The sequence below is a fragment of the Nematolebias whitei genome, chromosome 1 (genome assembly GCF_014905685.2).
Source record: "Nematolebias whitei isolate Nwh7 chromosome 1, NemWhi1, whole genome shotgun sequence".
NCBI classification, from domain to species: Eukaryota; Metazoa; Chordata; class Actinopteri; order Cyprinodontiformes; family Rivulidae; genus Nematolebias; species Nematolebias whitei.
The window spans coordinates 85525227-85538813 of NC_056498.1; the positions used below are offsets into that span (position 1 = coordinate 85525227).

General features: G+C 37.9%; 1 protein-coding gene across 1 annotated transcript in view; it reads left to right on the plus strand.

Annotated features, from left to right (window-relative positions):
* Nucleotides 1-11501: 11501 nt before the first annotated feature.
* The window catches only part of LOC119420515 (inactive pancreatic lipase-related protein 1), a 54969-nt gene continuing 52883 nt past the window's right edge, over nt 11502-13587 (plus strand). The window contains exons 1-3 of the mRNA XM_037687927.1: nt 11502-11520; nt 11599-11653; nt 12857-13008. Of these exons, the coding sequence (XP_037543855.1) occupies nt 11599-11653; nt 12857-13008 (207 nt within the window). The 5' untranslated portion in view covers nt 11502-11520. The remainder of the gene's footprint in view (nt 11521-11598; nt 11654-12856; nt 13009-13587) is intronic.

Genomic DNA, 13587 nt, shown 5'->3' on the forward strand with positions numbered 1-13587 from the left:
GAGCAGTCGTCCTCCAATGCGAGAGTTGGGGGTTCGAATCCACCAGCAGTCACATGTCGAAGTGTCCCTGGGCAAGACACTGAACCCCTCATAGCCTCTGATGTGTGTCCCGTCAGTGTTTGAATGTGATAAAGTTCTGATTAGTCTCTTTAGAATGATTTGTTCAATTAGCTTTGTAGAGATCTAGTAGAGAGCTGTATGAATGGGTAAATGAGGCACAAATTGTTGTGTAAAGAGCTTTGAGTATCTTGAAATAAGATAGAAAGGTGCTATATAAGTACAGTCCATTTACCATTTACCATATATATATACATTTATATTTACATATTTATATATAGATATATATATGCACATAATTAACATGAACTACATAGGTTGTGTGACAGGCTATTGCACAGGTCGTGAAATTGAGATTGAATTATGATGGTAAGGTAGAGACATAGATACTACTGTACATCATACATGATACAGCCACATAGTGCAGCAGCAATAAATAATAAACATATCAGCTGTCATATTAGTTGTCACAGATGTGGCTTTGTGCAATGTTATTGCCAGTTGTTCAGTGTTATTTATCCTGAGTTCAGTAATCTGACAGCTTGTGGATACTATCTGTCCTTTAATCTTTTTGTATGTGATGACAGGTTTCTGTATCATCTGCCTGAGGGTAGTAGATGGAAGAGTCCTTGTGCTGGGTGGGTGCAGTCCTTATTGATGATGCTTATTTCTTTTGCTAATGTAGGCTTGTTCTTCCTTTTCAGGTAAAACTCAGCATGCCTTTTAGCTACTTTCAGCTGTTTTTCAGCAAGTTCTTCAGCAATAATCATTCACACTGCATTTTTACAGGAAATGTAATTTCTCTAGTTTTATGTACTTGAAGTTGAAACTAATAGGCAGAGATTTACTTGTAGCGCTTTGCTCTGTATCTGTAAACAGACCTTCATAAAATAAATGATTAGTTATTTTTTTATGACTTGTAACTACTTTTTAAAAATACAAATCTTTTTACACACAAATTCCCATCTAATCACAAATGTATTTTACAAGGTTATGAAAATACACAACTACGCAGTCTGATTTATAAGCATGAAATACTTATGACTGGAATTTGTGCTGCCTTTTAGCCCTATGAGGGCTAATTTTAGTCATCTCCCACAGCTCAAATTTTGGGCATTTCTGTGTTTTGTTCTCCTGCTTCTACTCCCCTGTGCTTCTCATCCTTGAGTTCAGCTCCTGTCTCACCTGTCTACAATTTTAATCACTCCCTGAGATGACTTTTGTTACCATACCATACCACTTTATTTATAAAGCACTTAAAACAGCAACAAGGCCAACCAAAGTGCTGTACAGACAAAACAACAGGTAACACACAAAGCAAAATACAAAATGAGGTAAATCAGAATATAGACATAAACGATGCAGATAATGACGACAAACCAGTGTAAAGCATACAGGCTCAAAACACAGATCATCTTGTGTTGAAAGCTATTGAATAGTAGTGAGTTTTTAAACGGGACTTGAAAACCGAGAGGGAGGGGGCCTGTCTGACAAGCAGAGGTAACTCGTTCCAAAGTCTTGGTCCTGCTACAGAGAAGGCCCTGTCACCTCTGAGCTTAAGACGAGTTCCTGGAACTGTGAGGAGCAACTGGTCCGCTGACCTCAGGGAGCGTGGTGGGACATACGGTTGTAGCAAATCAGAGAGATGGGGGGGGGGGGGGGGGGCGACACTGTTCAGTGATTTGTAGACATACATGAGTATTTTGAACTGGATTCGAAAGTGAACCGGTAACCAGTGCAGTGAGGCCAAAACTGGTGTGTGACTTGGCGCTATATAATTAAACTAGATTGAATTGAATTGAATTGAGGTGTTTGTCTTTTAGTCCCGTTAGTGTCTGTATAAATCAGCGTCTCTGTGTTCCTCCTTGGTCTGTTGATTCTCAGTGAAGACTGTCATGTTCGGTTCCTCCCCTCGTCCACTCCTTACAAGTAAGTTTTTCTGCCCCGTCAGCTTTTGTTTTTCTTTGTTAATAAATTCAAATAATTTACCTAGGAGTCTCCCGTTGTCTGCCTGCCCATGGGTTCAGTGACATTACAACCAGAGTCATGATACAAATAGTACAAAGCAAATACACTAGGAAGAAAGAGCAGACATTAAAACAAACAACACACGCACCACACGCAGGACAAATGGTTGAACTATTTGAAGTCGTTTCAAATTAAATACTCAAAAAAAACTTACCTGAAGCTGCACTTGGTCTTCCCTTGTTACATTAAGAGATAAAATACAATATATTGTTTGTATTTTTTATGTTTGAAGAAATAAAGGCAAAAAAACCTGAAAGGGAATTGTAAACATAGTCAAAGAGAAAATAGTTTTTAGTAGAATCTTTAACCAAGGTAGAAATGTTATTTTTCTGTGGTTAGTAATCTGGATGTTCTTACCAACTAGTGGTGTGACATGGGTGTTGCAGAATTTTTGCTAAAATAGTTTGAACAGAGAAAAAAAGAAAATGCAAAAAAAGAAAAGTGATTTTAGTAAAAGAAAATAATTGTCATGTAAACAAACTTAAATACTCTTAAATGTTTTTATTTCAAACAACCAGAAGCAGTACACAGTTGTCACTGAGGGATTTGAATACTTGATGTCTATAGTTTTCAATATGAGTGTTTCTGTGGTCTGAAACTAAACAAATAATGCAAGTAACCCTTTTGATTCAAGATATTAAAGTGGGTAGGAGATACACTATGTAGAAGAACAGAGGTAAGAGAGTGAAGAGAGCAACTTATCCTTACCTTATGGCTTGGAAATAATAAATAAAAAATCTGTGTCTCAGAAAATTAGAACCCAGACAGCTTTTAGTACTTTTGTCAGTGTGCGCAGGAGCCGAGTCCTGCTGGAAAATGAAATCAGCATCTCCATGAAGCTCGTCAGTAAAAAGAAGCATGGAGTCTCAAAAATGTCCTGGTAGATGCTGCATAGACTGTGGACGTCAGAAAACCCAGTGGACCAGCACCAGCAGAGGACCTGGACCCTAACCATCACTGTCTATGGAAACTTCACTCTGGAATTCAACAACATGAATTCTGGGACCTTTGTTTTCCAAATGACCTGCAAAATTACAGACCCTTTCCAAAAAAATTAGAATATCATGGAAAAGTTGTTTAACTTCTTTAATTATATTCAAAAAGTTAATCTTTAAAATATGATAGATTCAGGGCCAACAATTTAAATGATTTCAAGTATTTATTTGTTTATTTTAACATAATTTGGGCTTCCAGCTCATGAAACCCACGAAAACAGGATTTCAAAAAATTAGAATACTATGAAGACATCAGCCCACACTTCTCAGTTTTTGCAGAAAAACAGAAAGAAATTAGGATCACAACAAATTAATCAAAATATGGTACTTTCAAAACGATCTTTCAATCTTCAATACTTGGTTGTGAATCCCTTTGCCTTAATCACTGCCTCGATGCAACGTGGCATTGAGTCAATCAGCCTGTGGCATTGACTGGGAGTTATGGAAGCCCAGATTTCCTTGATGCTGTCAGCTCTTTTTTGTTGTCAGGTCTGGTGTCCCTCATTTTCCTCTTCAGAATACATCATAGAATCTCAACGGGGTTTAGGTCTGGCGAGTTGGCTGGCCAGTCAAGCACCATGGTATGGGCATCAAACCAGGTTTTGATGCTTCTGGTAACATGGGCAGGGGCCAGGTCCTGCTAGAAGATGAAATCTGCATCTCCATACAGATCCTCAGCAGAAGGAATCATGAAGTCCTCTAAAACATTCTGGTAGACTGTTGCAGTGGCCTTGGATTTAAGAAAGCAGAGTTTACCAACACCTGCACTGGACATTGCACCCCACATCATGACTGACTGTGGATATTTCACACTGGACCTCAAGAAGTATGGGCTCTGTTCCTCACCCTTCTTCCTCCAAACCCTTGGACCTTGATTTCTGAATAAAAGGCACACTTTACTTTCATCGAAAAAGAGGACCTGACATTTGTAGCCCATCTCCCGGATGTGTCTGAATGTGGTGGTTTTTGAAGCTGTGACTCCCGCCTCATTCCACTCTTTCTGGAATCTTCTCTGTTTAATAATCCGCTGAAGCCCACAGTCGTCTTTTTTGCTGGTGCATCTTCTCCTGCCACATTTTGCCCTTCCACTAGAATTTCCATTGATATTCTTGGACACAACACTCTGTGAACAGCCAGCCTCCTTAGCTATGAACTTTTGTGGCTTACCCATCCTATGGAGGGTATTGTAGTGAACTAAGCCTCAGGTCAAATCTGGCCCTGAGGGCCTTCCTGGGACAAGAACTGTATTTCATTGATTTGAGTCCAGAAACACTAAACTAAGTTTATCCAGAGACTTTCTAAGTGTCCTGCACTGATCAATTGAAAGAACACTCTCTTTTTTATTATCATTACTATTTTACAAATGTCGTGATAATCAAAAGTGTGTTTAATTCAAACCATTTTTAAATGTTGAAGTGAACTACTCATTTTAAATCAACTGTGAAACAGTATTAAATGATTTTTAATCCTCATTCAAAGTAGAAATCAAGTTAGAATGTGTTACAGAGTAATTATTCATTTTCTTGATCTTCTGTCTGAAATGAGCAAGTGTAAGTTGGTCAAAGGTCAAGTTTCGGTCAACTACATGTTTACTGGAAAGAAATGTCATGTTTAACTTTTTCAGACAGATATGAGAGAATTGACTCCACGAAGTCTCGGGTTCTTCAAAACATCTTCTGTCTGTTCTTAAACAATCTAATCTTTTTCCCTTGACTTTTAATAACCTCTTACATCACTAAAACACACCCGTGTTTGGTCGATCGACCAATCAGGAAGTTCTCAAATGAACCGGAAACAGAACTCTTTAAAAGTTTCAACACTTCCTAGTTCCAACTAGGAGAATGCTGGAATAGAGAATCGAGAGTGCGGAGAGAGAATGCAGAGTTCAGAATGCTGGAGAACAACGGCAACTAAGCTGAACGAGAGAAGTTCAGAGGAACTATGAAGAAGTCTGTTCTGGGATGATCTCACGACTCCGAACGGTTCCCTACTATCCTTACGGAGACGCTGGAAAGCGTTGGAAGAGAACTCTACACCGAGGCCGAACTATCGTCTGCAAGGTAAAAGAGTCGATCTTCAACCGCAAAGTGTACCGTTGGTTAAGCTGGGTCCAAAGGAGCGTGTTGTTCTGGTTATAACAGACAAATTCCCTCACCCATCTCTCTCAATTTAAACTTCATTTCCATCTTTAAAACTCTTCTATCCTGCCAGTAATTAATCCAGATATTTTCAGAAATGTCTGTTGTAAAGCTGCAAGGATACCATGTTTATGGTTTCCTAGTTGTGAAGCTAATTAATTAAGCTGTTGTTGAAATCAATTTGCCAAATTAATGTAAATGTGTGATGTTAAACTTTGATTCTGTTAATAAATGACCGCATTCATTTGATGGGTCAAAGAAAATTAACGTCTCACGTCACATTTAATTATTCAATGCACGATATTATTCAGTCCAGAAAAATGAAATAATCCGTTTAATTTATGGATAATATATCACAGATATATGTTCCTCTACAGTATCAATGATGGTCTTCTGGCCAGTTATGTCTGCAGTCTTCCCCATATTGAACTGAACTGAGACAATTGAACCAAAATGAAGCAATTTAATGACACCTGGGGAAATCTGTGCAGTGGCTTTGAGTTTAGTAGATGATTAGTGTCACACTCAGTTTAAAACATTCATGTCCTGCAACATTTGGGCTGATTTCTTCATAGTATTCTAATTTTTGAAATCCTGTTTTTGTGGGATTCATGAGCTGGAAGCCCAAATTATGCAAAAATAAACAAATAAATACTTGAAATCATTTAAATTGTGGGCACTGAATCTATCATCTATTAAAGATTAACTTTTTGAATGGAATTATGGAAGTTAAACACATTTTCCATGACATTCTAATTTTTTAGAAAGGGTCTGTAATTTTCATCTGATAAGAGGACATTGGACCACTGAGAGGCAGTCCAGTTCTTTGTTTCCTCAGCAGGTAAGACATTTCTGATGTTGTCTCTGGTTCAGGAGTGTCTGGACTTGAGGAATAAGACATTTGTAGCTCATGGAGTTAATCAGCTGATCAGGGTGTGACACCATGAGTTTATAATATTAAACAATATTCTAATTTTCTAACACTGAATTTTGTTTTTTCATTATTTGTAAGCCATAAACATAAACATTACAAGAAATAAAGACTTCAAACATTTCAGTCTGTGTAATAAATCTATATAAGTTTCACTTTCTGAAATGGTTTGTTGTGGAAAAAAGAGATTCTCAAAACAACCAGGTGCAGACTTCATCAGAGTTACGACAGAAGCCAGCAACCACAGAAGATCAATGCATTTACAAGTACAACTTATCAATACTTCATCTGTCTGAGGCTCTGACCTGTTCTGAATTCCTGAACAGAAAATATCAGTTTTGTAGAAACATCTAGCTGCCAGCCCCTCTCCACCCTGTCCAGCTTCATCAGAACCCAGTCACACACATTCCCTTGACAGGTTGACAAAACCTTTTGAGCTTTTTCATTATACTATATTTTTTTAGATGCACCTGTAATATGGTGGTGGCCATTTTGCATTTTGACATGGCAACCCAATGTTAAATAGTGACCTTTCTTATACCTAGATGCAGTCACACACCAAAAAGGAAGTTGGTACCTCACTTATAGTTTACTTAAGGTCATCCTGCTCACATGCAAGGACCAATGGACGCATGGGCAGAGGTATATCAAATTCCCCCTCCTCGCTCTGCGATGGAGGACAAAAAGACCATCAGATGAGTGATCCTACCTCTGCAGAGACAGCTCTGTAAGATCTGACCTGAAGCTGTGTGCTCACTTATTAAGAGACAAGACTCAGACCAACAGCTTAGTGCATTAATATAATATGAAATAACTCCCTCTGTTCTTGTCAAACTTTCCTTGTTTGTTTATTCAGCTGTTAATAAAGTAAAAGTATTACCCTGTTTTTACAGACTTTTTTTAACTTCCTTGTTGAGTTAGTGTTCAGCTCAGCTTTTGTCAACAGTTTAAAAATAAACCAGGAAGGAGAACTCCTAACCTGTCCTCTGTGGCGCTGCCGCAGTAACTCCTGCCTAAAACCCATTCCAGACACTTCTAATTGGCTGGTATTTATCCAGGAGCCCCGGAGAGCAGAGTGCACGCAGGGCTGTTTTCACATGGGATTAACCCAGGTCCAAACCACAACTCTCTTCACAGAGAAAGGGCCTAACATTCTCACCGCATCATCTGGCAAAAATTGCCTCCCTCTGGCCTGTTTACCCAGTATGACCAGTCCGATTTAGCTCACAGAGTTTGAGCTGCACATCATCTGGCAGGAGATGCAGTTTCACACAAAAATCAGTAACTGAAGCACAATTAACAGGAGGACCTGCTGAGTTTACATTCAAATGTAACTATCAGATTAGCAGACACCTGGATTATCACAGATTACACATTGATCGCAGGACTTTAAAAAGAAATTGTGTGTATCAGGGAACAGATAAGAAGTAGATTTTAGGTTGTTTGCTCAAACTCAAGCAGATCCACCGCAGGTATAATAAGAAGTTGTTGCTACTTTAAACCTGCAACATGCTGAAACAAATTTAGTCTTTGTCTGGACCCGGCAGTGGGAGCCATGAACATTTTACAGAACTGGTTTACTGCTGGTTGAGCAGACTCTGGCCCATGTCCTGGCTCTCTCATGCCATCTATTGGACATTTATAAAACTAAAAAATCAAGAAAAACAGTTACGGTACTTTTTTTACTCATCAATTTTATTAATAATCTAGATTAGTTGTCTTCAATTAAAATTTAAATCCCATTGAACGATAAAGATGCTGTTTACATGTCAATGTTTTTAAGAAGCTCTTAATTTTGTTTCAAAGCTTTAATTGTCTAAATGTGAAATTCAAAAATGATTTATGTGCTTTTAAGCCTGAGTTGTTCAGTCTTGTTTTGTTGACCATGAGGGTGAGTAAATAATCCAGGTTATCTAGTTGTGTTGCTCGACAGTCATTTCCTGTTGTGGATTCTGGAGGATCTGGAAAACCAGGTTCTCAGACCATTGATTTTTTTCTGCTCTCTGCTCAGATTTTACTTAGTAAAATAAATAAAATCTGAGCAGAGAGCAGATCACTGGTTAGATAGTGCAGACGTTTGACACAAAGATGGTTTAACGTTGTGCAGGAACAATGCTTTCTTTGAGCAGGATAGTTTTCTCAGGTTGTACCTCTGCATGGACAAGGGAAGAGAAAGGGACAAGCAGACGGAGGCTGTGGACCAGCCAGCAGAAACTACAAAAGAAATGAGAAAAGGGATGATTGCCTAAAATAAATTAGCCTAAATACTCAAAGTACACACATGCTGAAACACTTTTTCAAATTTGACAACCAACCTGTGCCCAGATAATACTTAACTTGATGCAGATCTAGACGGTAACCCACCATGACATAAGCATCTTACAGACTTGTGAACTCAATACTTTGATGGATTAGAAGCATTAGTCAGGTTTTTAGATGCATTTGTAGGTGTGACCTCTGTAATTCACACAAAGAGAGAAAAACTCAACTTAAAATCCTAAAATACTGAATGTGGTTCTGTATTAGAGAAAATAAAATTCACCATTAATAATGTGACATCCCTAGGAAGAAGGCACCCGTTCATTTTAATGAAACTTTAAGAACTTTACTTCCCACATTCAACAGCTGGTGAAGAAACTGAGATTAAAACTGGGATTTTATTTCAGGATCAGATCTTGTCTATCTTTTGAGGCTAGAAAGTGACTGGTTGATGCTACTTTTATGTCTGTACTGGATTATGGTGACATTTTATACATGCATGCTCCTCTTAACTGTCTTTATTCGCTGGATACTGTTTATCATGGAGTTTTCAGATTTATAACAGGTTTAAAAGTTTTTACACATCATTGCACTTTATACAACTGGGTTGGATGGACGTCCTTGTCCACTCTTAGACTCCGCCATTGGCATATTTGTATTTATAAGGCCATACTAGGACTTCTTCCTTCATATTTGTTGGCCTTTATAAAGAGAAAGTCCACCGGAGGATACTCTCTTCGTTGTGAGAACTGATTTTTACGTTCGGTGCCTAAAGTCTGAACTGAACTTGTAAAGAAATCTTTTCAGTTTTCTGCTCCGGCTTTTTGGAACCAGCTGCAGAAATACATGAACCTAAAGGGCTGTCGCCACTAAATGTTTTTAAGGCTGTTCTTACTGATCTGGAGAAGGAGTCATCTGTAACTGTTTTAACTGGGGAATCTTATAATTTATTTATTTCTGACAGAGTTTTTCTGGTTTTGTTGTGAATGTTCTGTAATCTCTGTGTGCTGCTGCCAGTCTTGGCCAGGATTCTCTTGCAAAAGAGATTTTTAATCTCAGTGGGATTTTCCTGGTCAAATAAAGGTTAAATAAATAAATAAATAAATAAGAAAGTAATAATTCAATGTACAACTGATCACCTTGTGGGTTCACCCTAATTTAACATGCCCCCCAAGATTAACCAACACAAAAGTGGTTTGAACTCAGTTTTACTGACACTGAGACAAACTTGGTGTGGTAGTGATCTATGATTATCCATGACACGGACTCTGAGCTATATATATTGTGTAACATCTTTGCTTTAAAGTTTGGCATTAACTGTTAAAATCATGGTTGTTTGTAAGCTAAATATTTCTTCAAAATTAAAATTAATTTGGTGAAACGCATAGAAACAAGTCAATGGATCTACATGTAAAAGTCTTCAACAACTTCAGACGGCCTCCACAGCTATCTGTCCTAAGCCAACACATAAGTGACTGTAGCTCAGTCAGTAATTTAGATAATTAGCTTAATTCTGATACGGCAGTAGCTGAGGGTCATCCCAAACACATTTTCTGAGTTCTAGTATAAGAAATATTTACGGTGGCCCTGAGGTTTAAACAAACAGTATCTGAAAAAACAGAATTACATTTCCAAAAACGCAGTTACATTAATCCAAACCGGAAGTGGTGTTTTTATTTAGAACTTTATTAACAACATGAAACAGAACAATGTACTGTAACAAGACACAAATACAAACTCTCGTGAAGGGTGTGGGGTCCATGTACCATTCGTTCAGTTTTTAATTGAGTATCAAAAATTTTAAAAACTAAAAACAACTTATTTCATTATTAATTTTCACAAGGGATTCAATAAACACATTCAAGCTTTTTGTATTTTTCACTTTATATTCGCATCAGAAATGAAACGTGTAAAATGCCCCACAACCTCATTTGATCTTGATTTTTATATTTTTATATATTCTGTGACCTGGACAGCATCTTGATGGTCGATACATACAGCACGTGCACACAACAGAGGTACAGCAGCGGGCTAGCCTATGGCCTGTAGAAATGGAGAGCTATGTTTTGTTCAAGCTTAAAGATGAAGATATGACGCTGGAAAAACTCGGATCTTCCAGGTACTTAAGTTTTGTTCATGACACATTTGACAGTTTTACACAACTTTAAAACATCAAGCTGACATGCAACGATTGTATGAGCATCTAAACGATGAAATTAACACGAGGCGAGCCGCCAGATTTTGCAAACTATAAATAAATAGGAGATTTGGCCACTGAGAACCAATTGACAACATGTGCTAGTTAGAAAACATTCAAGTGTACCAGCGATTAGCCATTTTATTTGATGCAGCACAATTGCTAAAATAATAAAGTTTATTCAGTTGTAACTTTGGGCAAATCCTTAGATAAACCTTTGTAATCTGTGCTCAGATTTAATCTGCCAGTCACCACAAATCATGCCTTAATAAACTGGTTGCATGATTTAAATGCAAAGCAATTTTTTTACTATTGATAACAACCTTTAGTTTGTTCTGACTAAAAGTGTTTTTAATATGTTTAGTTTCCCCCGTTGCTGACTAATAAATGAATGACTTTAGTGTCAGTGTACAGTAAAATGCACAACAAAATTAGGAGTACCTTCCAAACAGGAAGTAATAAGTAAACGCAACCGAACTCCATCACACACACTACTATACATACATATATATATATATATATATATAATATATACTATTGAAGCTAGAATAGTGGTAGTTCCAGTGGTCAGGTGTTCTTAACAACTATGAATGCACGTCTGGTAAATGCTGTTCTAATGTGTTGCCATAATGTAATCACAATTGTCAAATACTGTGCTGTAAAAACATAACCTTATTTCATCCAATTTTCAGGTAGTGTGCAGAAGCCCATGCTGCAACAGCATTGCTGCCTGCAGGATCCGCATCGAGCAATGGCAGAAGACACACACACACACACACACAGTCAGTCACCTGTTTTGTGATCTCTAACCTGTTCCTGAGAGTACCGACACCTGCGTGTTTCCCAGTCTTCCGTGGGCAGAAAGTCAGCTGTCAGATTAGAAGTTAGTTCACTACCTTCTCCTCTGGCTTCAAGGTGAGTACACAGCACAGTCGTGTCTTTAATGCATTCTTTTAAACAATGTATTTTAATAGCTCTTCTGTTGTTTTTCAGATGATGCTAAGGAGAATTTTGAGCGTCTTCACTTTTGTTGTCAGTACCTTACACGGTAAGCAAAAATAGCTGTATGCAGATTTTAGGTAGCAAATGACAACAATTAAAATCGTGTCTAATTAATTTTTTTTTTTTATTTACTCACTCTACTTTATTACAACTTGTACCCAGCGTGCACTAACACATACTATATGAAGTATTACAGCAGTGGTCTTAAGTTTACATACACATATGGATTTTGTTGGCATGTTCATTTCAAGTTCTTTTTCTACAAGAGAAACAATAAACAACATATAACTTCTGTTTGTGAGCTGTATCTAAAAGGCTGTGTCAGGAACCAATCACTTTAAATGACTACCAGTTCTGGCATGAAGAGTGGTAAATAAAAAAAGAATAACAATTCATATCTAGCCAAAATTATACCGGAAGCTCATCAATGGATACAAATGTGTGTGGCAGACTTTTTAATCGGATACTGATGAGGGTGTATTCATGTATTTGAACTTATATGCACAAATATGACTGTGTGGATTAAAGAAAATAACAGAAAGTGATACTGGTCGGCTGTGGCTGAGCGGTTAGAGCTGTCGTCCTCCAATGCAAGAGTTGGCAGTTCGAATCCACAAGCAGTCACATGTCGAAGTGTCCCTGGGCAAAACACTGAACCCCTCGTTGCCTCCGATCTGTGTCCCATCAATGTATGAATGTGATCTAAAGCACTGATTAGTCTCTGTGTATGTTGACCTGCATCAAGACTGAGTCATAGACTGATGTGGTAGAGAGAATCTGGTGATTTTTCAAACTAAAACTTTTTTTCCCCTTCTGTGTGGCCTGGTACCCATTGACCCACGGACTGGTACCGGTCCGCGGCCCGGGAGTTGAGGACCACTGGTGTAAAGCACTTTGAGTCTCTCGATAAGATAGAAAGGCGCCATACTGAATAAGTACAGTCCATTTACATCTTCAGTCATCTGTGAATGAAGATTTTGACATAGCTCAAAATCTTCAGGAATTAAAAGGTGTTTCTAGTACAAAGTATCCTGATGCATGCTCAATAATCCAGGTAGAAAAATCCAAAAAAGTTCAATCTGATCCTCTGGACATTCAAAAAAAAAAAATAAAAATATAGAAACGTTTCGTCTCTCATCCAAGATCTAGTACAAAGTAGTTATTATGAAAGTGTAAAAACATGATTACCTTGGATTGAACTCCATTTGAATGAAGAAAGTTTTACTTGGTGAAATCTCCACCTTACAAGCTGCTGAGATCTGCTTTGACGAGCTGGGCTGCTTCAGTGACCATCCACCTTGGGGAGGCACGGCTCAGAGACCTGTGGCTGCTGTACCATGGCAACCTGAGGAGATCGGTACCCAATTCCTCCTATTCACTCAGATGAACCAGTACTACCAGGTAAAAAAGAGAATCTATCATTGTTTTCTTGGTAACAACTTGTATATTGTAGATGAAAAACATGGTTGCATCCAGATTTGTCCACACATCAGTAAAAGGTGAAGGCATATACACAATATGAATCATTATAAACTGGGTCTGTTTAGAGCTTCCTATATAGTCTATTACTATTTGTTTATTCGGGGAGTGGTGGCAGAGGATTTAGAGAAGGTGGGCCTGTAATTGGAAGTCACTGGTTCAACTACTCAAACCTACAACATCAAAATGTGGGTGCTTCACCTATCCCACCTACATTTTGATGTTGTCGGTACTGGGAGTTGAATCGGTGATCTTCCGATCATCCATCCATCTATTATCTTTTACCCGCTTCTTCCATTTGGGGTTGTAGATGAACATATATCTGTGATATATTCATAAATTAAACGGATTCTTTCATTTTTCTGGACTGAATAATATCGTGCATTGAATAATTAAATGTAACGTGAGACGTTAATTTTCTTTGACCCATCAAATGAATGTGGTCATTTATTAACAGAATCAAAGTTTAACATCAAACATTTACATTAATTTGGCAAATTG